A 24,414-nucleotide genomic window follows, 5' to 3' on the forward strand; every position below is an offset into this window, starting at 1 on the left:
GGAGGGCAAGCAGGGAAGCAGGGCTGGGACGTGCCCCTCAGCCTTGTGCCACCCTTTCAGGACTCGCGGTGTATTTTGGCTATGGCATCTGGCACAGCAAGGAGAACCAGCAGGAGCAGCCGGGGGTGATGGCCACACGCTACATGGTGGTCCCCAGCAGCAGCTTGGAGGTGACGGTGCAGGCCCTGCAGCCCCCTAGTCAGGCACCGGCCCAGGAGCCCGGCCACACAGAGCAGCCCGCCAGTCCATGAGGACTGCTGGGGTCCTGCCCTCCCTCCCCCACCTCTTCAGGAGGCCAGAGGGGCTGGCAGACCCTCTATCCGAGGCAGGTCTGGTGTGCAGAACTGAACATGCCAGGAAGTCCTCAGGACCTCAGGATCTTAGCCCAGGTGCTGTTTTTCAAGTCATTGGGAGCGGGCCGTGGCCAGCGCTGGTGTGGTGGACTCTGCCCAGCACCTTCCAGTTTATGACCAACTCCAGCTACCTGGGCAGGTGCAGTAGGGCGGGCAGGGAAGAGGCCTGAGCCCCAGGGATCCACAGTAATACTGCTCAGAAAGCCACATAGCCTGTTGCCATGTCCACTATGGCCTCTTTGTGGCACTAAGTCCTTAATGCCCCTGGGAACCAGATGATTGTTCAGGGAAAAAAATCAAAGATGCTGGGGTTCTGTAAGGGGGAAGTGCCAGCCCTGGGACAGCCCTGAGTCAGGGACTCAGGCCAGTGCACTCTGGCCAGCTTACAAGAGAGTATTACACACCAGGTACAGAGGGATCCAAGACAGGGTGGGGCCAGGCTCCCTCTCAGGTTCCCCACCTGTCCCCTCAGGGGCACATCCAGAGGGCAGAGTCTAGACCCCAAGGAGGTCTCCTAGAAAGGGTGGTGGAGTCCGGGGTTCCACTCGGTTTCTCAGGGCCCCCAGAGAGCAGGGCATATCCTGAGGCATGCCCCAGATGGAGAGGCCCCCTGCCCAGGCACACACATCTCTCAGGCACAGGCCCACATGACACACATGGTCCCCTGGGCATGCACCCATGTGCAGACTGAGGCAGCAGCTGTTTCCCAGCCCAGGGCTGCCTGCAGCTTCCAGCAACTTCTCTCCCTGCTGCCCCCTCAGGGCTTTGAGACAAAGGCTCAGGATGGGACACACGTGGGCAGGTGGGTGCACAAGCACCTGGACCTGCTCCAGGGAACTTCCACCCATCTGTGGTGGTGTGGCCCCATCCTTGGGGGTCCCAAGGCCCACCCAGCACTCCCCGTGGTCTCCCCAAGGCCATGCTCCATCTACCATAGATGCCTCCCCCTCCCTGTTCCTGCCTGTGAGGACCACACAGGAAGCTGCTGGCTTTGGCGGCTTTACTCCTCCACTCTCTGCAGCCTCAACATCACTTTCTCTGGGCCCCAAGGACAACCAGGGACACGTGACCCCGCTCCAATAACCAGGCCTCAGGGCTGTGACCTCTCACCCCAGCCCTTCTGAACCCACCTCCCATGGACACTGCCTTGGGGGTGAGAGGCAGCAGGGACCCAAGGCTTTGCTGAGGCTCCAGGTGCCAGATGATTCCAGATGCTACCCAGCCTCAGCCCCAGGCCTCCCCTCCCCAGCCTGGCCCATGTCGCTCCACCAGCAAGCTGCCAGCATGGCCCTGCTCACCAAGGACCCATCAGGAGGCAGCCCCTTGTTTCCCTGGGGTGGGTACCCCAAACCCTGCCGCTCTCTGGTACCCAGAGAGGGCTTGGCTCCTGAAGCCCCATCCCTCCACTCCTGACCATGGGCCCAGGACACAGGGAAATTCTCCAGCAGGCAGGACTCAGGCCCCCAGGAGGATTCCAGAGCCAGAACCAGGCCAGCCTGCTGGGGTTTCCATGTCCTCTGTTAGGGACATTCTCTCCAGCCCCTGGTCTTGGTCAGAGCATAGTCCTCATGCAGTTGCCTCTGGCTGGGTGGGCAGCTGCCTAGACACATTCTCAAGTGTGACCTTGGGCAGCAGTGACATATGTGTCCAGATATACAACCTCCCCACCCCATGGCTCCCAGGAACCCTGGTGAGCAGGTTCTAGGTTATGGGGCAGGGGTCACCAAGGAGACATATAGAAGGTTCCAAAGGATCCCATGCCCACCAACTCAGACCCCGCCCCCTCCCCCATCCCAGCCCTCCACAGCCCAAGGGCTGCCAACAGGAAGGGGCTGGTGCTCATCAGCTGAGCAGGTATGGGCCCAAGAGGGTCCTGTGCCCTTGCCTGGGGCCCTAGGGGGTCAGATCATCTGCCACCACACTCCTCACTCCATGGATGAGGCCCAGAGCTGGGAGGGGCCCTGCCCTGGGAACCCAGCACAGAGCAGCTGCCACAGCTCCTCCTGTCTGGCTACCTTCTCCCTGGCCTTGGACTCTGGCTGCACAGACCCCAGTGTGGGGCAGCTTAGAGGGCAGGGGCTCTCCCTGTGAGGGGGGTGCCGGCAGGGGTAGGAGTGCTGGGAGCCAGGCAGGGCCGGAGTTGACCATAGCCAGTGTGGTGGACAGCTGGAGAGCGGGGAGCTGCTGGGAACACTGGAGATGGAGTCTGGGAGTGTGTCTGCAGCCCCAGCCCAAGCCGGAGACCCACTGGGCCAGGGCCCTGTGTCTGTTCCCTGCAATCTCCACATGAAACTGGCTTCTGTGGTCCCCAGGCAGCACCTGCTGAGGCTGGAGTTGGGGACAGTCTGTCTGGGAGCTGAAGGGTGGAATTCTTCCCCCACCCCTGCCCTGGTCCTGCCAGGGCTTCATCCATGAAGCACCAAATTTGGGGCCACCACCCTTCCCAGCCCCAAACCCCCAACCAGCAGAGAAAGGCTACAGACATCAGGAATGGGCCAGCGAGTGGGTGCCAGGCCCATCCTGGTGGCGGTGTCCAGCTCCCAGCAGGAGCAGAGGGGACAGGTGCTGGGCCCCCTCTAAGGCACCTGGGTAGCTGGATGTGGGGGTGGGGAAGCTGCCTTACTGCTCAGGGCTGGCAGTTCCCTTCGGGGCCTTTGCCTGCAGATGAGGACAGCAGGTCGGGGCTCCAGCCATGATCCACCAAAGTGTAGCCCAGGGTCAGGCAGGCCTGCAGCCCCCGCCTCATGCTTGGTCCTCCAGTAGAAATGGGTTTCTCCATCCATGTACAACAGCAGCAGGTCACAGAAGAAGGTGATCTGGGAAAGACAGGGCAGACCCACGGCCTGGCCACCAACCTGCCATCCTGCCACCTCCCCAGCCCTCACCCCAAGACTCAATATCAGCCTGGGGGGGTCGGGGGGCCACTCGGGGGGCACATGCATGCCAGAAGCCAGAGGGAGCCACGATGGCCAGACTCACCACACCCAGCCAGGCTGCTCCAGTGCCCAGAGTGAGGGTTGTGGGGATGAGCCCGAACTTCCCTGCCTGAGAGAGACCTGGGCTGAGCCTCTCTGCCTGTGGCTGTCACCCCCTCCTGCCCCTCACCACCAGCCCCCACCTGCCCCGGCCTGGCCTCTACCTGCCAAGTGATGTGGATGTCGAAGCAGATCCCATAGAGCTGAGCAGGCTCTGGGCCTCCACGCCTGAGGCCTCCCCCCAGTGAGCGGCTGTCCTGGGGCAGGAGAGAGTCCAGTGGATGCTCTGCCCACTCCTGGGTGGCCTGGCCCTCACGGGCCTCATCTTAATCATCCACTGACTCCATCCACCCCAGCCTGAGTCCTGGGTCTCAGCCCTATGTCACTGCTGAGGGCACAGGGGACAAGCAAACTGGGGCCTGCCTCTCAGAAGCTGCCTGCCTGCTGAGGGGATGGAGACAGAAGGCTCCTTAAACAGACACCAGCAGTTGGGGTGGGAGAGGTGGGGCAGGCCTGGGCTGTGGGATCCAGAGAGGGGCACTCTCTCTCCCCCGGGAACCAGGGAAGACTTCCTGCTGGGAGACCCTCAGGCTGGATTCCCAGGGCTCAGGAAGGAGTTCTAGGCAGAGGCGGAGGGCAGGGAGAGCACAGAGGGGAGGGGAGCAGGGTGTGGGTGGCCAGTGAAGCCAGGCCAAGAGGGCCCAGAGGGCAGTGTCATGGGTGTCACCTCCAGGCCTTGTAGCTGTGTGCACTTCTGCGTGAGGATGACGATGTGACAGCAGGGGCAGAAGGATGGGACAGGTCTGCTTAGGAACCTCAAAGACATGACAATGCATGCAACGCAAGAGCCTTGAGTACATCTTGGATGAGAAAATAAAAAGTTTTAGGACAATTATTGGCACAGCTGGGGAAATTTTAATATTACATTTATCTGCCAATGTTACATTTCCTGAGTGTGACAAGAGGACAGTGGTCACCTGGGGAAGGTCCTCATTGTCAGGACAGCATTGAGAGGGGTGAGTGTCCAGATATCTGCCACTTACTTCCAATGGTTTCCTGTGAAATCCATCTAAATATACACAGCTCTCTCTAGAGAGGGAGAGAGAAAGCAAATGGGGAAAAATGGTAAAAAAAATACATAAAACCAATCATGGTGAATCAGATGAAGTGTATATGGGTTTTCATGCTACTAATCTTTGAAGTTTTCTGTAGATTCTTATAATTTTTTTGATAAAACCTTAAGGGAAAAGTAACAAGAAAGCCCCTGTGCCATGGAGGGAGGTGCTGGAGGGAGGGTGGAGTGGAGGAGGGGCTGGGCTGAGGGGTCCCAGCTGCAGCAGGGTGTGGGGATAGATGGGGTGGAGGCCAAAGGGCTCAGGAGGGAAGCTGGATGGAGCCTGTGCTGGGGGACCTGGAGCTGAGAGACCCCCTCCTGCCATGGGACCCTGTGGCACACACAGAAGAGAGTCCAGAGGGATGGGCCAGGTTGTGGTCTCTCCCGGCCACCACAGGCAGACAGGCTGGGGAGGACCTGGCTGAGGAGCAGTGGGCGGGCAGTGGGGCCACACCTGAAGTTGGAGCTCCTCTCCTGCAGCTGGAAGGAGTCATGGGTCGGCAGTCGGAGCTCCCGGCGTCCAGGTCACAATCCCAGCGGATGTGGATGCCACAGCACCGCCCTGCACACAGCGCATCATTGTTCCTCCAGCTCGCTGGCCCAGGACCCTCTCCCCCAGCCCTCCCCAAACCCTACCCCCACGGACCCACCAGCAATGCCAGGTCCTCAAAGGCCCCTTCAGTCATGGCCATGAGGTCCCTGATATGGAACACAGGGCAGTAGGGGCTGAAGCGTGGATCATAGCTGCAGCCCTTGAAATAGCGTCCCATGTCTCTAAGGCATTGGACCTGAGAGGAGGAGGGGCTGGGGCCTCAGGCCAGGAGGGGACAAGGAGAATCTAGGGCCAGCCAGGACCCACCATGCTTACTTGGAGAGTTGAACTTGCTGAATGTGACAGTGTTTGTGATGAACAGCATGAAGTTCTCAGCCTGGACCAGCAGGGGCTTCCTGCAGGCGGGGGAAGTAAGCGGCAGGCTCTGCTGGTCCTGGGACCTGCCCTGGGTGTCAGGAACATTTACACAGGTACAGTGTCACTTTCCAAGGGGCACTAGTCCCGGATGTCACAGGTCCTGTGGGTCCCATTGAAGATCACACACTCACCCGTTTTTATGCCTTAAAAGCATGAGACAAACTCTAGGCCTCCAATCCCAAAGGGCCTGGGAAGGGAGTGGGCAGGGGGCTTCTGGCAGAAAGAAGAGACACAGAGGTACCAGCAGGCCTGTAAATGGGAGCCACCCAGGGACCCAGCCCAGCATCCTGAACCCCATCCCAGTGGAGGCGCTGGAAGACAGGGCCCACAGTGACCATGTCTGTGCGTCCCCGCCTCCCCTTCAGGACAGTCCTCATCAGCCCAGCAGGTCCCCAGTGGGATGAGGGGGCTGAGGTGGTGAGAGAGCAGAGCTGTCCTGGGCCAGGAGGTGTCTCCCCTGCGTGACCCAGCCCTGCAGTCCCCAGAGACACGCCCCTCCCCTGCTTATCCCCCAGGTTCCCTGAATTTATGGCACATGGAAAGCTGGAGGGCGCAGATAAAAGGAAGTGGTCAGAGGGGGAGGGGGAGCAGCCCCTTGGCCAGATAGGGGTGCAGCGCTGTCTCTCAAGGCAGAGCGAGACTCCTTCCCTCCCGATAGTTCTGTCCCCGGGGGAGCGAAGTGACTCCTCGAGGTCCAGCTCCCCTGGCCCCATTCAGATGACAGACTAGATATGGTGGAGGGACTCTGGGAGGGTGAGCCCATGCCAGGGTAGAGGTTCTGGGCGTGGCATACAAAGGGCAGGACTCTTGTTAGAGGGGCCCACAGGGAAGTGGAACTCCACACACTGGCCAAGGGACCAGAGGCCAGTCCCTTCCTGGCTTGTTCTGCTGTAAACAGGGACATCAGTGCCTGCACAGGGTCACAGAGTTCTGGGCATCACCACCCAGGAGGGGGTGGGGGCAAGTACTCTGGGAGTCCCAGACCCTGGAGAGGAAGCACCTTCAAGCATCGGGCACTGAGACAGACATGGTTCTGCCAGGTGGAAGGTGGACGCTGCTGTCCAGGGCCCTTGGCTCAGGGGCAGCAGGAGGAACACAGCACCAGGGTGGCAGGAAGGGCTGGGGACTTGGTGGCCACCATCATGGAAAGGGAGCCTCCAAGGGTGGAAAGCAAAGGCTGGCAGGCTCTGATGGTGTCACCTGTGAAAGCTCAGCCTGGCCTCTGCGTAAAGCACACCTGGGGGCCACAGGAAGACCACAGGGATAGTGGGGGCAGCAGGGAATGGACGGGAGGGAGGGGCAGGGAGGTGTTGAGCCAGGTCTAGCTTTGGCACTGGGGATGTCGTGGCCTCATTGGATGAAAAGAGGCCCCCCTTGGAGAGGGAAAGGGTTCCCTTGGACGAGGTGGGTGTGCACCAGGAGGCAGCTATGCCGGGGCAGGTGTCGCCGGGGTACAGTGTGGGCATCAGCAGAACAGAGGAAACGGGGGCTGTGGAGGATCTGGGTGGAGGGAGGAGGGGCCAGAATGCCATGTGGGTTGGGCAGAGGAGGAGCCAGCCCACAGGGCCCAAGGCAGGGAGGGAGCATTCAGGAGCCCCAGGCTCTGCCCCATGCCCCCCAGCCCTCCTTCAAGCTCAAGCCTTGAGCCCCCAGACCCTCCACTGTTCCGGATGCCCCTTTGTAAATGCAGTCCCTCTGGCCCAGCTTCCTGACCCATCACCCTGTCCACCTGGAAACCTCTTACACATCCCCGAGAGCCTGTTCAGGGCCACTCCTCTGTCAGGTCCTTCCTGAGCCTGGCCCTGTGACAGTGCCAGCAGCCCCTCTGGCATCACATCCCCTCTTGCACACACTCGCTACAGGGGAGGGGTCAGAGGTGTCAGCACCTGGCAGCAGCACCCACACACCCACCTGTGGTGGCTTCACAAAGTCGGCCACAACCCACAGTTGGTTCCCCAGCTCCTCTATCTGAGTCACGTAAACCCCTTTGAGTTTGGTGATGACAGAAACCTGGGGGTCCAGGGCCTGCTCCTGGTAGCCTTTTTGGGCGAGGAGGGTCCACCTGGGGAGGAGGCAATGGGCAATGTGGCCTGTCACCCCAACAGGGTGAGCAGCAGCAGAGCTGGCCCCGCCCACTTAGCCCCTACACACCCTATTGGCTCCCAGCACAGCATTCAGACCCCGCCTCTTCTCCAGCCTCATTTCCACCCAAACACCCTGCACAGGCTAGACATTCAGGCCATGCATCAGAGAGCCATGCGCTCAGACTGAGCTGCCCACCTCCTCCCTCAGCAGCCCTTGCCCTCCCCTGCCCTGGCCACACCAGCTCCTCCTCAAAGGCTCCCCTGACCCAGCACAGCTGGTGGCCTTTCTCAGGGGCCTCAGGGCTGCAGCTCTCACAGGAATCAGGGACTACCTCCTGCCCTCCCAGGGCCTCCTGGGCAGGACAAGGCCATCCTGCTCTGTGCCTAGAGCCCAGCACGGGGCTGAGGACAAGGCACAGGAAAGGGGGCAGGTAGGCATACAGGAGGACACAAGCACACGGCTCGCTCTTGTCCCTGCTGGCCTCTAGACAGATGGAGATCCTTCCTTCTGCCCCTCCCCTGTCCAACATGCTCCCTCCACCACCACCAGCCTGGCCCCTGAAGAGTCAGACCCCCAATCTTCAGCCCAGCAGCACCAGTCAGGGTCCCTCCAGCCAACCCACCCAGGAGCCATTCTCTCACCCACCAAGTAGACCAGGACCCCGAGATGCAGCAGCCTCTGCAGGGCACCCACCCGCCACTTCCTGGTCATCACCTACTTCTTAGTTTTGTAATCCAGAAGCCCCCAGCCTGTCCCAGCCCCTGGGGAGCCCCTGCTCTCAGCTCCTGCTGGCTGCTGGGAGCAGGAGTCAGCACAGCAGCTGCAGCCCCAGCTGAACAGGAGGCAAAGCAGGGGCCCAGGCCAGACCAGGCCAGCAGTGTTAAAGGGACACTTCCACTGGGCACAGGATCAAGCCCCAGCCCAGTCCTGGGCTCAGTCCCAACCCCCAGCTGCCCTGGGCCTCCCTTCCTCCCCACACTCCCTCTGCTGGGCCCTAGGGCACAGACAGGTGCACCCCCTCTCCCCTGCCCTTTGACCTCACTTCCTTGGGGCTGAGGGGATGACAGGGTTATAGGTACTTTGAGAGGGTGGCATGGGGGTGGCAGAGCCCAGGAGGGACCAAGGAATGCTTCAGGAAGAAGGGCCCTCTGAGCTGACACTGCAGATTCTGAAGTTCAACAAGCGAAGCTGGGGAGGGATGTTCCTGGTGGAGGAAGCTGCACATGCGACGCTAGAGCATGAGAGAGAACTGGGACCCACAGAGAGAGAGCGAGACTCTGGCTCCAGAGAGGAGGGTGGCTGGCTCTGCAAGGTCCCCCAGGCCCTCCTGTGCGATGCCCAGTAGACCTGCCCCACCCCCAAGCGCAGGGACTAAGCACAGCTCTGGAGTCAGGGAGTGTCCTCAGTCCGCGAAAGGGGGGCGCTGCTGCACCCACGCGGACGGCAGGGAGAACAAGCGCCCGCAAGGCGCCCAGCCCTGCGTCTATGGCCCGTGGCGCGCGCCCTTCTGCGCCCTGGCCAGGACCGGGCTTAAGGTCAGCGCAGGCCAGCGGCGGTGTCCGCAGTGACCAACAGCGAGGGGTTGCCCAGGCGACCGCCGCGGGGAGCGTGTCTCTGCTGGCTGCGGGGGGCGCCTGTCAGCTGCCCGCCACACTGATGGGTCCATCGGGCCGGCGGGTCCGCCCACATCCCCAGCTGCGCTCTAGGTGACACCTGACTCAGTCCCAGCCAAGAGCCCGTGGCTGAGGAATGGGCAGAACCATGAGGGGGTCCCTGCAAGAGGTCCGGAGAGAGGGAAGAGCCTGAGGAGGAGGCGGTGGCTGCTGGGCGTCCTGTAGGGGTCCCGGGTGCCAAGCAGGGTTTGGATGTGGACTCCGACTCTGACCTGCAGGCACAAGGTGCCCGGGCAGGGGGTTCAGGTCTGTCTCCTCACCTTGGGGCTTCTAGGCAGGGGTGGAGGGGGCAGGTTGGGGCCGAGGGGACAGGGGACCCATGTCCAGCAGAGAGCGCATCCCTCCCTGGGACACCTTCTGGGCAGCAAGTGGCCCCTCAGGCCCCGTGCCCTCCCGGAGATGCTCTTGGCAGCAGCAGTTGTTCCGCCATTAGAACACGCTTCCAGAATGATGTTAAAAAGCAAAACCTCAGCCAAACTGTCTAAGAAGGGGTGTCCCATCTCTTCCCGAAATGGGATCAGGGCTGGGATTTCCCAACCCACAGGAAAACTCAGCTAATGGATGTATGGAACTCAGAGAAGGAATAATCAAAGGAAAAATAAAACAGTGTTCAGTTTTTCTTATTCTAAACTGATCTAACAGATTCATCTTGTTCAAAATAATAATTATAAAAATACATTGGGTGATAACAGTTCACAGATAAGTGGAGCCATTTTACACGGGATGGGAGGGAGGAATCGGGAGGACTCTGTCATAAGGGACCTGCACTAACCATGAAGAAACAGTGTCATTGCAAAGTGAACTGAGGTTAGTTGTAAATTTATGTTGTAAGCTCTACGGAAACCATTTAAAAACTGTAAAGAAATATAATTGACACACTAAAAAAAGAAGTGTAAGCATATAAAATGCTCAATTAAAACCATAGAAGGCAAAAAAAATTTTAAAAAGGGCTAGACAAAAAAGGGAAGATCAAAAGCAACGGATAGAACCAGTTAGAAATGTGGTAGATATTAATCCAATTATTTCAATAATCACTTTAAATAGGAATGGTCTCAATGCAGCTGGTAAGAGACAGATTTCAGACTAATTTTAAAAAATAAGAATGAACTACATGCAGTCCAGAAGAAACTCACTTTCATTATAAAGACACAGCTGGATTAGGAGTAAAGGACAGGACAAGATTAAGTCAGGATAGCACACATCCAAGGAAAGCTAGAGGAGCTGTGTTAATTCCAGACAAAGCTGTTTTTAGAACAAGGGAAATTCTCAGGGACAAAGAGGCATTCCATGATGTGAAAGGGGTTACTTTTCAAGAAGACATAACAGTCCTTAACATACATGCCTCTAACAACAGAACATCAAAATATGTGAGGACAAACTGTTAAAACTGGAAGCAGAAATAGACAAATCCACTATCACAGTGGATGGACACAGAACCAGACAAATCCCCACGACAGCACTAAACACCACTCTTTCAGTGAGTGACAGACGCAGCAGGCAGAACCTCAGGAAGGATGGACTGGACGGTGCCACCCATCTACTGGAGCTCAGTAACATTCATAAAACACCGCATCCAACACAGCAGAGCACCCAGGCTGCAAAGCTCACATAAAGGGCCGGCCTCGGGGCAAAGTGGTCAACTTCACACACATCACTCCAGTTGCCTGGTGTTCATGGGTTCGGATCCTGGGCACAGACCTACACACGACTCATGACGCCATGCCATGGTAGCATCCCACATACAAATTTGGAAGATTGTCACAGACATTAGCTCAGGGCCAATCTTCCTCACCAAACACAAAAAAACAAACAAAAACACATGAAATATTCACCAGATAGAGCACATTCCAGGTAAAAAAAAAAAAATCATACTTCAACAAATTTGAAACAATAGAAAGCAAATAAAGTATGTTGTCAGACCAAAAATGATGTTAAAGTAGGAAACAAAAACAGAAAGATAACTTGAAAATCCCAAAATATTTGCAGATTAAACAACACATGGATGAAAAAAAGAAGTCTCAAGAGAAATTGCAAATATTTTCCACTAAATGAAAATGAATATACAACTAATCAAAATGTGTGGAATGCAGTGAAAGCAGAACCTGGAGGGAAATCTATGCCAGTAAGTGCACATTTTAGAAAAAAAGGGGCTGGCCCGGTGGCTGAGTGGGTAAGTTCCCCCACTCCACTTTGGCAGCCCAGAGTTTTGCTGGTTCAGATCCTGGGTGCGGACATGGCACTGCTGATCAGGCCATGCTGAGGCAGCGTCCCACACAGCACAACCAGAAGGACCTACAACTACAATATACAACTATGTACTGGGGGGCTTTGGGGGGAAGAAGAAGGAAAAATCAAAAAAGAAGATTGGCAATAGATGTTAGCTCAGGTGCCAATCTGTAAAAAAAACAAAAAAAGATCTGACACAATAAGCTAGAGAAAGAAGAACAAAGGAAGCCTAAAGCAAACAGAAGAGAGGAAATAATAAAAATTACAACAGGAATTAATGAGACTTGGGGGCCGGCCCAGTGTTAAGTTCACACGTTCTGCTTTGGCGGGGGGGCACCGGTTCAGACCCTGGTGCAGACATGGCACCACTCATCAAGCCATGCTGTGGCAGGTGTCCCACATACAAAGTAGAAGAAGATGGGCATGGGATGTTTGCTCAGGACCAGTGTTCCTCAGCAAAGAGGAGGATTGGCAGCAGATGTTAGCTCAGGGCTGATCTTCCTCAAAAAGGAAAAGGAAATTAATGACACTGGAATAGGGAAATCAATAGAGTAATCAATAAAACCAAAGCTAGCTCTTAAAAAAGACTTTAAAAAATAGATAAACCTCAAGCCATGCTAGCTCAGAAAAAAAGAGAGAAACACAAATTCCTAATCTCAGAAATAAGAGAGGGGCTATGATCACTGATCCCATGAGCATTAAAAGGATAATAAAGAAATATTTGACATTTGATACCTTCCCTGATGAGTTCTTTTGGATCTGTAGCAAATCTTGAAATGAACTAATTCAAATCTCTCCCTGACCCTTTCACAGCTGGTTTCTAACTCAGATAACCAAAATATTGATGAGGATGTGAGTTAATTTCTGAAACATTTCCATCTAGTAAGACTCTATCGTGCATAAATTAGACATCAGCAAAATGCAAAACTTTTGGGATTCAAAGGACAACATTAAGAATGAGAAAAGACAATCCACCATATAGAGAAAAATTTGCAACTCATAAATCTGATAAGAAACATACCTAGAATATATAAAGGACTGTGACAACTCACTTATAAAAGACAACCCAATTTAAAAATGGGCCAGTGAGCTGAGCAGACATTTCTCCAAAGAAGACACACAAATGGCCACTGAGCACATGAAAAGATGTGCAACATCATCAGCTGTCAGAGAAATACCGATCAAGGCTGCAGAGAGAAGCCATTTCACACCCACAGTGTGGCTAGAATCAAAGACATACGGTGAGTGTGGGTGAGGATGTGGAGGAACTGGGACCCTCACACGCTGCTGCAGGAACGGGAAATGGTGCAGGCACTTTGGAGAAGGTCCTCCTGGCATCCAAACAGGGACACAGAGAGTTACCATCTGACCCAGCAGTTCCGCTCCAGGTGTGCGCCCAAAAGAAATGAAAGCAGATGTCCACGCAGAAACTTGTGCAGGAATGTTCACAGCAGCCATAGTCATAAGAGCCACAAAGTGGGTGCAATCCAAATGTCCCTCACCTGAGGAAAGGAGAAATACATCGTGCTACAGCCACACCATGGATATTATTCAGCAATCAAAGCAATGAGGGGCTGACACAGGCTTCAACACGGATGGACCCTGAAACCATTGCACTGAGGGAAAGGAGCCAGACACAGAAGGTCACACACTGTGTGATTCCATTCACAAGAAATGTGCAAAATGGGCCAATCCATAGAAACAGAAAGTGGATTTGTGTTTGCCTAGGCCCTAGGGGCTGGGGGAAATGGGCCTGTCTCCTAACGAGGAGGGTGTTTCTTTAGAGGGATGGCTGTCCTAAAATCGACTGTGTTGATGTTGCACAATTCTGTGAATATACTAAAAAGCTGAATTGCACGCCTTCGAGTGTGAATTGTATGTGAACCATATCTCACTAAAGCTGTTCCCGTGATTAAAAGACAGCATCGTGTGTCGTGAACACAGAATGTAACTCCCAGAAGGGAGCACAGAATCTCGTTAATTCACCTTAAAGCATCTGAACTAGGGCAACGAAACCCAGAGGAATTCTATTAGTTAACATTCTGGGTAGCAGGAAATCCTGAAATATTCACAAGGATTTCCATGTTTTAATTTTCAGAAAAAGGCATCAAAGGTTTAAAAACTCATATTCCTAAATGTCTGGAAAGAATCATCATCACTCAGGGGGAGGGGACACGGGGAAGTCGTCAAATGGAAAGAAGTGTCAGTATTTGGGTCACACAGATCTGCACCTGAATGTGAAGGTGGACCCACACCCATCACTGCTCTGCCCCCAGGGATGACCTCAGAAGTCAAAGAGGACCATCAACTATCTCTTTTGAAAGCATCAGTTTGTGAAAAAACAACATATTAAGAAATAAACATTTTAGACTCATGAAGAATTGAATCTTCCAGATTCCCAGTTTTAAAACTATAAACTTGTGAAGAGTCCATTTCACCGGCACTGAAGGGACGCTCCTCCTCGTGGTTGGAGTGGATTCCAGATGTGACAGATGCCTCAGGATACAACTGAAAAGAATCCACAGTGTTTGTAAAGGCCTCTTTGTTGACCCTGAATCCAACCCTAAACGCTCTATCAGACAACAGACACAAATGCGGGTCAGCACGGCCAGCAGGCAGAGAAACAAGGATCATGGGAAATTCAGTACTTTGCAGTGACGGTGCAGAGCACGCGTCTATTAAAATCTATCAGGGTTTAATGTGCCTTCCACAAGTGAGCAAATACAAATACAAAGACATTCTGGATGTGTCACAAAGCTGTGCACCTGTTCTTTATACCAATCTTTGTCCCCCTTCAGTTCATGTGACCATCACTGACCACGATACACTCCCCTGGACACACACCGCTCACCAGGGCCAAGGTGCCTGTGGTGCTGGTGCCACAGAAGTCCTGGCTACTTAACCAGTGATACCTCCAACCTCCACCCCCGCTCTTCTGTCCTGGCAGGTCAGGAGGACCCCCACCTACCCCAGCACAGGGGCTCTCCGATGGCTGTCATGGCACAGTCAGAGTTCAATGGCTTTGGTGGCCTAGGGTCGCCAAGCACGAATGCATAAAGAAGCTGCCCTGTGTGTGCACTATGATCACATCAAGGAGCGTTGTTGACACTGAAAAGAAAGGACGTCGTTTCCAGAATAAAGGACAGACCATCCCAGGAAACAGCAGTTGCCAAGCTTCCCCTGACATGTGCGTGCACATAATATACAAATCGCACTCACCCCAACTTTCTAAGGGGTTCCCTCCTCCCTAAATGGAGATGATGAGAAACCTGCCCCCAGGGGTGTGGTGAGAAATGAGCACCGGGAAAGTGTGAATCCAGCCCCAGAACAGAGCTAGAGGGAAGATGTGTCAGCTGCTTGATTCTCACACACACGTCTCCTCCAGACCTTGATCTGCTCACTGCCTGCCGTCAGGGAAGACTGTCCCGGGCCAGCATGGGGCAGAGCCTGGCCATGGGGACCAGGCCTCAGAGAGGCCCAGGTGGGGACACCAGGTCACGATGCAGGGGCACCATGGCATCATTAGTACAATGCAGCTTGGGTCCACTCTGCACACCCACCTGAGCGCTGACCTGCTTTATACCAAGCACAGCACTGGGCGGCCACAGTCGGGAGCAAGACAGCTCCTGCCCCCCAGGAACGTCAGACCCAGGGAAAGGAGAACCAATGACGGCCTCAAACATCCAATGATCACTGATCTAGTGCTTCTTATAGAGGTTTAAACAGGAACATAAAGAAGCAGGGCATTTGAAACACAGTCAACAGGAATTGGAAAATGACACAAAATGAATCATCTAGCTAAATGAGCTTGGGGGAATCGTTTGCTTGTGGAAGTTTGGCAGGATGCTCGGGGCCTGTGACAGCTGCTGGCTGAGTGTGCAGCAGAGGCAGCAGAACAGAACCACTCAGTGAGGGAACCAATCCCACTGGGGGGAGACTCCACCCAGAGCGGGGCTGTCATTACCGGTCCCCAAATGACCTGTGGTAGAATCTGATCCTCCCCCAATATGTGCCCAGAGTGGTCATTTTATTCATGGAGACCCACATGAGTACTGGGTGTTCAAGCTCTGGAACAGCAGGACATCGACTAGCCCACACATACCAGGACCCGGCCTTGGTCCTCTACCCAGCAGGTGCCCTGGTGCCAACAGTGAGCCCACCCTGATCTGCCCGAAGCCGATGGTGACGGCAGCAGTGGAGGTGAAAACTTTAATGACTGACGGGGCAGGAGATGACGTCCAGCAGGAACCCCGGCTGGCCAGGAGGAAATACTGAGTGGTCACAGGTCTGCCTGGTCCCAGAGGACATGGGCAGACATGGGCTGGGAGATGTGGTGTGGGTGGGACTGGGGCTAAGGGCCGGTGGTGACACGCCCTGTTTGGGCTGGTTTGGAGAGCAGGAAAGGGAGGCTGGGGTCTGAGGCCCTGGGCGCATCTCCAAGTGTCCTGGCCTCTCAGCAGAATAGGGGAGGGCTGAGGGCCGAGGGCACCTCCACCCCCTCGTCCACCCCCACAACCACCACACACACACACACACACATACAGGGAGAGCCCTCAGAATGCAAAGAAGGAAATGCAGAGGGCAGGGGCAGCCCCAGGAGGCAGGTGCCTCGGGGCCCCAGGAAGAGCAGAACTGCAGCCCCCACCACAGCAGGAAGGCCCGAGGGTCTCACTGAGAGCAGGAGCCCCACGGGAAGGCCAGCAGCACAGCACAGGCAGGCTCACAGGAGGTGTAGAAGGAGACCAGGAGGGACATGATGGCCGTGGGGGCCAGAGTCACATCCCAGGAGGTGCCAGGAAGACCTACACGAAGCACCCATGAAGGCAGAGTAGAGGCCAGACTGTTGGGGAGAGAGAGCGATGAGCCCCCAGGAGGCACACGGCATGCCCACAGCGTCCCTGTTGTAGACGTCTGAGCAAGGGAGTCTGTGTGTCCATGGTGTATTTTGGGCACACCAGCACACACAGGCAGGGTAACCACTCATCCTCTGTCACCCATGGGTGTGACCTGCAGTGACCAGGGGACCTCTTCTCCCCGCACCCAACTGGGGCCTTGGGTGCCACCTGCGGGAGCACAACGGCCTGTGTGCCTCTGTGTGAGTGTGTGAGTCTGAGGAAGTGTTCTTAAGGCCACGGTGAGCCATCTGCTGGCCCCATCACACAATCCAGAAGTAGCTCAGTGCCTGTGTGTGACAAGTGTGACAGGAGCAGGTACAGGGACATGTGTTTGCCCACAGGCAGTCACATGCTCTAGATTGTAAACTGAGGGTTCTTGGGTCCCATGGGGCTGGAGCCCTGGGTGCCCCACTGTCTGGAGGGGATACTGTGCATTTCTCCTTGGCTTCTGGGTGGACGCTGAGGCCTGGAGTGGCGTCAGGCCGTGGGCGTGGTATGCAGCATGCATCATGCATCATGGGCAGACATCACACCTGAGGCAGGAGTCAGGCCCCTCAGCACAGGTGAATGACTGGGGAACGACCTTGAGCCCGATCTAGAACCTGACCATTAAGTCCATCTTCAGCCACTGCAGAGTCCTGGGACAGCCAGGCCAGGATGCGCAGCCTCCTCTGCACGGCCGCAGGGGGCAGCAGAGGACTGGTTGGGCCATGCAGGCACCTGAGGACCTGGCCTGAGCCAGCACCTTCACAGAAGAGGGCATGCTGGGGCAGGCAGGGGGCAACACAGAGCAGCAGTCAGGGTCCCAGCTTCAGAGAACCAGCAATAGGGCGGGGGTCCAGGGCATCAGGAGAGGCACAATCTGTCTCCCTTCCAGGGCGTCTGACCCAGATGAGTTAAATGCCCACTTGCTGGTCTGAGAAGAAGCCAACAAGCTGTGTAGAGGGGCCTCCATCAAGGTGGGCTGTCCCCTCCCCTGCTCACTGCTCTACCTGAATCCCCCTGCCCAAAGCCTGGGCGCCTTCTCTCCCTCCATCAGCGCTGGCCTGGAAGAACGCGGTAAAGGATTTCTCAGTGAGAAGCTGAAATGGTAATTAGACTCAAGGTTTTTCATCTGGGAGAATTTGTTTCCTTTTTTTTCCCCTCCTCAGGGAATTTAATGGGGATCAGCATAGAGAGAAGCCGGATCCAGGCGGCACCCTCGTCTGGCTGGCGGGGAGTGGGTGGGGCACTGGCTCCGTGAGGCCCAGAGACTTTCCAAGTGCGCACTACTCCACCCACTAAGTGGGACGGCAGTGCTAGAGGGGGTCTCCTATCCTGAGGCCATGTTTTACCCAACCCCTACCTGTGGCATCGCATCCCTAGAGAGGCCCCAGGGGTTCTAGTCATTTCTGGGAGAAGGCCAGATTCCCCTGCATCAATTCAGGGTGCACAGCATCCTCTAGGATCCTGGGTGTAGAGCCGGCCCCAGACCACCCCTCACCCGGGCCCCTGGAGCCTGCTCCGGGCAGAACCCAGCCCCCAGCTCTGAAGCTGCTTGCTCTGAACCCTGGGGTAGAAGGGTGGGGACCCTATGCCAGCTGACGGTCCATGGCCTGCTGGCCCAACAAAGCTGATGGCAGCAGGGACCCAAGTGGGAATGCAGTGGGTGGGGAATGGGGGTCCCCGATGGAGGCGCCTACACTCTCGGATCCTGCACTGCCCCTCACGTCCACCATGCCCCGGTGACCCTGGTTGTTCCCAGCAGCTCGTCCACCCAGTCCAGGAGGCTGGAGGAGGGCATGGGAGAGGGAGAGCCCCCAATGCCTCTGCTGCAGGGGACCCCTCCCTGGTCTCCCCCAGGGGTGCCCCCAGCTCCCCCCACCCCCACCCAAGTGGTCCAAGTGCGGGCTGGGGCTCTGCCCATCCACCCATGAGCCCTGCTCCACCGTTCTGTGTGACAGAGAGCAGGTCACTCACTTCTGTGCACCACGGTCTCCTCCTCTGTCACACGGGGTCACAGTAATACCTCGTCCTGGGATTGTCACGGGATTAGCCAAGTTAACGCTTTCTATGTACAGCAAGCAGCAGGGTGCCTGGCATGCGCCCTCCCACTGTTAACTGCTGTTATGATGTCCCAGGAGCTCCAGTGACCAAAAAAGCTGCCATTGAAGGCACTTACTCTGGTGTTATTGTGCTAAGAGATACATAATGTAAAATGTATCATTTTATGCATTTACTCATTTATTTATTGACGTAACACTGATTTATAACATTATATAAATTTCAGGTGTACATCATTATATTTCGATTTCTGTGTAGATTACATCATGTTCACCACGCAAAGACTAATTGCCATCCGTCACCACACACATGTGCATAATCACCCCTTTCACCCTCCCTCCTCCCCCCCTCCCCTCCCCTCTGGTAACCAGCAATCCAATCTCTGTCTCTATGTGTTTGTTTGTTGTTGTTTTTATTTTCTACTTATGAGTGAGATCATACAGTATTTCACTTTCTCTCTCTGACTTATTTCACTTAGTATAGTACCCTCAAGGCCTATCCATACTGTCACAAATGGCTGGATTTCACCCTTTCTTATGGCTGAGTAGTATTCCATTGTGTATATATACCACATCTTTATCCATTCATCCCTTGATGGGCACCTAGGTTGCTACCAAGTCTTGGCTATTGTAAATAAGGCTGCAATGAACATAGGGGTGCATGTATCTTTATGCATTTGTGTTTTCAAGTTCTTTGGATAAATACCCAGCAGTGGGATACCTGGATCATATGGTAGATCTATTTTTAATTTTTTGAGGAATCGCCATACTGTTGTCCATAGTGGCTGCGCCAGTTTGCACTCCCACAAGCAGTGCACGAGGGTTCCCTTCTCTCCACATCCTCTTCAACATTTGTTGTTTCCTGTCTTGTTAATTATAGCCACTCTGACCGGAGGGAGATGATGCCTCATTGTAGTTTTGATTTGCATTTCCCTAAGAGTTAATGATGTTGAACATATTTCCATGTGCCTATTGGCCATCCGTATATCTTCTTTTGGAAAATGTCTGTTCAGATCTTTTGCCCATTTTTTAACTGGGTTGTTGGTTTTTTTGTTGTTGAGATGTATGGGTTCTTTGTATATTTTGGATTTTAACCCCTTATCCGATATATGGTTGCAAATATCTTCTCCCAATTGTTAGGTTGTCTTTTCATTTTGTTGATGGTTTCCTTTGCTGTGCAGAAGCTTTTTAGTTTGATGTAGTCCCATTTGCTTATTTTTTTCTATTGTTGCCCTTGCCTGGCCAGACATGGTACTTGAAAATATGCTGCTGAGACCAATGTTGAAGAGCGTACTGTTTATGTTTTCTTCTAGAAGTTTCATGATTTCAGGTCTTACATTCAGGTCTTTAATCCATTTAGAGTTAATTTTTGTGTCTGGTGTAAGATAATGTTCCACTTTCATTCTTCTGCATGCGGCTGTCCAGTTTTCCCACACAATCTATTGAAGAGCCTTTCCTTTCCCCAGTGTGTGTTCTTGGCTCCTTTGTTGAAAGTTAGCTGTCCACAGATGTGTGGGTTTATATCTGGGTATTTTAAGCATTTGTAAGAGTACAGTTCAGTGGCATTAGGTACATTCACGTTGTTGTGCAGCCGTCACCACCGTCCGTCTCCAGAACGTGCTCATCATCCCAGAGTGAAGCTCTGTCCCCATTAGACACTAACCCCCGTACCACCTCCCCAGCCCCCGGACCCTCCATTCTACTTTCTGTGTGTGAGTCTCACTACTCTAGGTCCTTCATAGAAGTAGAACCATACAGTATTTGTCCCTTTGTGACTGTGATTTCACTCAGCATAATGTCCTCACAGATCGTCCATGTTGTAGCCCCTGACAGTACCTCATTCTTTCTCAGGGCTGAATGGTACTCCAGCGTGTGCATACAGCGCATTTGTTTATCCTTTCACCCATCGGTGGACACTGGGCTGCGTCCATCTCTTGGCTGCTGGACTCATGCTGCTATGAGCCTGGATGTACTTGGGCCCTTCCAGTGATGTGTTCTGTCATAACATCACCTTGATATAGAACCTGAAGTGAGTTAGCTCATCCGTTGCACAGCAAGCCAATCTCTGACACCAGGTGTGGTGGAAGAAAGTAGGAATTTTATTATTGCACAGCGCTGGGCAAGGAGAGAGGGCAGCTAATGCTGAAATCTCAAACTTCCCGAAAAGCTAAAAGGAAGGGTTTTTATTTGGGATTTTAGGTAGGGGAGAGGGAGCATACAGCCTTGCTGGTTGGAGCTTTCCCACCAGCCTGTCTTTGGCCTTGAGACACTTGCAGAGAGGAGGGAGCCTGTGACCTTGCTGGTCAGCAGCTTGCCCACCAGCCTGTATCTCTTTGTCAGGAGGAGATAATGAATCCAGGTGCTTGCCCTTGGCAGTGTCTGTCTCCATGGAGGATAGTGCATTCTGGAGCCAAGGAGCCAGGGAGTAGGCAGGAAATGAGTGCTGTGGTTTTCACCCCATATACACTGGGTTTAATGTAGGGAAACTAACATCAGGGTCGGTATCAACCTTACGGTGAGCAGGTGCTCCCCATCTGAGAGACTGAGGCTGGGTAGGAGGACTACATGCAGAGGGGACTGAGGCCTGTGCACAGACACTTCCTGAAAGGTCCATCAGGCAGCTGTGGATGTGCTCCTGTCTGGGTGGGGCCGCAGGAGCACAGAGGGGCTTTTCCTTCTCACCTGACGTCTTTCTGGTCTGAGTGTGTAACATGTGCCACGATCCCTCACACACTAGAGAAGAGCTGGTGAATTAAAGGAGGCTGTTGCTGTCGTTTTCAGTCTGCTACTTGTGGTCGTTACAGAAACGTTGGGAAGAGCAGAGAAGCAGAAAGAAGGAAACAAAAGCCCCGGGGGTCAGTGTGCGTCCTCCCAGTCTACTGTGTTTCCTGCCGATGTCCCAGGGGAGGGACCCGTGGGCCTGTGGGGTGAGGAGGCAGAGGCGTGGCAGACCTCACTGGGTGCCGGTCACCTGAGGTCCACACCAGGGCCCAGATGAGCGCCCCTGGCTGCTGGGCGGCCCTGCCTCCCCACCTCCCTGCTGGCAGCATCAGAGTGGAGAGGAGGGCTGGCACCAGGAGCTCCAGCACCTCGCCTCCTCGGGCAGGTGCAGAGCCTGCTGCTGCGGCTCGGCTGGGCTGGCTGTCCCACAGTGGGGTCTTCGTATCACCGTGGGGACAGGCCAGCACCTTCCCTTCCTGCCCCAGAGGGAGGAGGCCCTGTCCAGAGCCACCCTCAGCCCCATGCTGCCTGCTCTGAGCACTCGTTCCCAGGCCCTGGGCCTCCTGGCTGGGCCATGGGTCCATGAGAACAAGAGCCTGGTCTGACCTCGCAGAGGCCATGGTCGGGCACAGGGCTTGAGGGTGAAGGGAGCTGAGGGCACTGGGAGACCGCAGGAGCTCTGCACAGGCCTGTCTCCTGCCTCCAAGCATCCCTGGGAGGAAGCACATGGGGCTGGAGATGGCGTCCCCGATGGACTTGGCGTCAGGAGGATGGTTCTGTCCTCCAGGTGGGGCGGACTCACTGGAATTAAGCTACTGTTCAGGAACGCCTGCAAACTCGGGATGACGGGCGATGAGGGCCGTGTCCCCTCCCCTCCCTCACAGGGCTGGACCTCTGGGCAGTTAACACGGGACAGGTGGCCCAGAGTCTTTAGTTGGGATTCTTGGAGTCCCTAGATGACAGAGTGGGGGTGGGGGAGAAGATTCCAGATTCTCTTAGTTAATCTGATCAGAGGAAGAGGGGACCTGGGGAAACTGAGGCAGTGGGGTCACGGGAGACTTTCAGCTCTGGGGGAAGAGGCCAAGCCCAGAGGGCTGTTCCTTCCTAAGGACTGGGGCTCCCCAGGGTTGAAAGGCAGGTGGTATGTCAGCCAGCTGACCTCAGCACTCCAGCCCCTGCTCGCTGCAGGCCTGTCATCCTCTGTGTCACCTTCCATGGCCCCCAGCACTGCAGACACCCCAGCCCCAGTGCAGGACCTTCTATGAGAAGTGTGGCCATGGGGAACGTGGCCTGGGCAGACCCATACTGGACCCAGACCTATGACCTGCATGACATGCTGGGAGAAGGGCCCCTCCCATGTTTCCCAGATGCCGCCACCTTTCTTCCTCCACCTCGTAAATCTGGTGTCTGTGCCCCTCCTGCGGGCTCGCAGGCCTGGCCTCAGATGTGTGACTTTAGTGTCTAAGAAGACTCACTGGATCTGCGTCCCCATCATGGGGCGGGTGGAGGGAAGGTTGGGATGTGTAATGACATCCAGAAGGATGGACGTTCCAGGCAAATTCACTCACAGGAAGGACGATGATCTCAGGCCCTGGGAGGAAAGCCAGCACCTCCACCTCCTGCCCCAGTTCAAAGGCGGCCCTCCCCCTGTCCCCCACCTACCTGCTTGAACCCTGACTCCCCACCCACCTGCCCCCAGTGCCTTACTTCATCACTGACACCCCAGCATCCTGAGCTGACCTGGCCGCTCAGGACACCACCATCGGGCAGAGGGACCAAGGTGGGTCCAAGGAGCCCAGACAGTGGGGTGGGCCGCAGCTTGGGCCCCATCCTGGGCCTGCAGTCTGAAATCATGGTGTCAGCAGTCTGTGTTCCCTCTGGGCCTCTAGGACCTTCCTGCCTCCTCCAGCTTCTGCTGGCCCCACGCATCCCTTGTGACATGGCTGCCCCACTCCAGGCTCTGCCTCTGGTGTCACAGGGCCTTCTCTATGTCTTCTGATCTGCGTCTGTGTCTCTCCTCTTATAAGAACACTTATCACTGGATTTAGGGCCACCTGGGTGCTTCAGGATGCTCTCAGCTTGAGATCCTTGGCAATTACATCTGTAAGACTCTTTTTCCAAAAGTCATGTTCACAGGTTCTGGGAGGTCACCATTCAATCCCCTAGAGGAGGTGGGTGCCTTCCTCATTTCCCTGTTGGTGCCACTAGTTCACTGTGACCTGGGAAGGGGTGGGGGTGAGGGATCCTCTCTTTCAGCCCCTGCCCAAAACTGTCCCTGGTAGCACCATGGGCAGATGTGGGATTCCAGAAAACACAGAATCCAGAGGATGGCAGGTAGCAGCTGCACGGGGGTGGCACAGAAGAGCCAAGGGATGGAGGGGAGGGCTCAAGCAGAGCTGTGCAAGGCCTGCTCCAGGACGGGGAGTGACCAGCTCCAGCCTAGGCTCTGAGCCCCCATCCACAGTGTCTTCCTCCCTCCTGAGATGTGAGTTCATTCCACCTCTGCCCCTTTGCTCAAGCCATTCTCCCTGCCTAGCGTGCCCTCCCCTCTCCATCCCACCACTGTCTTTGTCAAGAGTCCTCCTGCTTGGCGACCCCTCCTCAGAGGGCTCATGACTCTTTGTCCCTGGACCACTGAGCAGTCAAGCTCCTATCCCTGCTTAGCGTGGGTGTCCCAGTCTCCCCGTGGCCAGAGGATGAGCTCCTGCAGGACAGGGGTGGCCCCACTGCCTCCCTTCCATGCCCTTCAGACCTCCATGGATCTTCCTGACACAGGCACCTGAGAGCCGGGGTCAGGAGGAGGCGGGCGGGGACACAGGCCTGAGAGAGAGTGCTGCCTGAGTGCATTCTCACTCCTGTGTGTGCACTCACTCACAGCAGAGACTGGCCTTGGAGGGGGGCCAGCCACGCAGGTCACAGGAAGGGGCCCCTACCCCGAAGCTCTGACATCCCCACAGAACAGAGTGCAGACTTCGAGCTGGAGGAGACCCTACAGGTGGACACTTCCAGCCACCCATTCCACAGACAGGGACACTGAGGCCCAGGAGGAGGGGTCGGGGAGTGGCCAGGTTCACTGCCAGCCCTTAAGTGGCAGAGCCAGCCCCAGAGTCCAGGTTCAAGGCCTGCCTGTGCCCAGCACACAGCACATCCCAGAGACAGAGAGAGCCTGGGGCAGCCCTTCTGCAGGTGGGACCAGAGCCACGAGGACAAGGACCCAGGAAGGCCAGGCTGCGGGGACCAGGGAGGGCTTGCCTGAGATGGTCATGTCCCCACTGCGCCCTAAACTTGACCTGTCTCGAACCAATGGGTGGCCTCCCCCCCAAACCCGGCCCTCCCTAGGTCTCAGCACTAAGGCCTGAG

At 55.5% G+C, this 24,414-nt stretch overlaps 1 protein-coding gene and 1 long non-coding RNA gene across 9 annotated transcripts in view; both read left to right on the forward strand.

Annotated features, from left to right (window-relative positions):
* Window positions 1-4,570, forward strand: part of LOC139045951 (cationic amino acid transporter 4-like) — a 51,720-nt gene extending 47,150 nt beyond the window's left edge. For 2 of the 4 annotated variants that reach the window (XM_070516491.1, XM_070516490.1), the window contains exon 6: window positions 61-4,568. In XM_070516491.1, coding sequence (XP_070372592.1) covers window positions 61-251 — 191 coding nt within the window. In that variant the 3' untranslated portion in view covers window positions 252-4,568. Of the gene's footprint in view, window positions 1-41 lie in introns of all 4 variants that reach the window. The other 2 variants (XM_070516492.1, XM_070516489.1) reach the window with 2 other exon arrangements.
* Window positions 1-24,414, forward strand: part of LOC139045952 (uncharacterized) — a 305,429-nt gene that overhangs the window by 139,366 nt on the left and 141,649 nt on the right. The gene's annotated exons all lie outside the window — the stretch shown is intronic.

The sequence above is a fragment of the Equus asinus genome, chromosome 8 (genome assembly GCF_041296235.1).
Source record: "Equus asinus isolate D_3611 breed Donkey chromosome 8, EquAss-T2T_v2, whole genome shotgun sequence".
Lineage (NCBI taxonomy): Eukaryota > Metazoa > Chordata > Mammalia > Perissodactyla > Equidae > Equus > Equus asinus.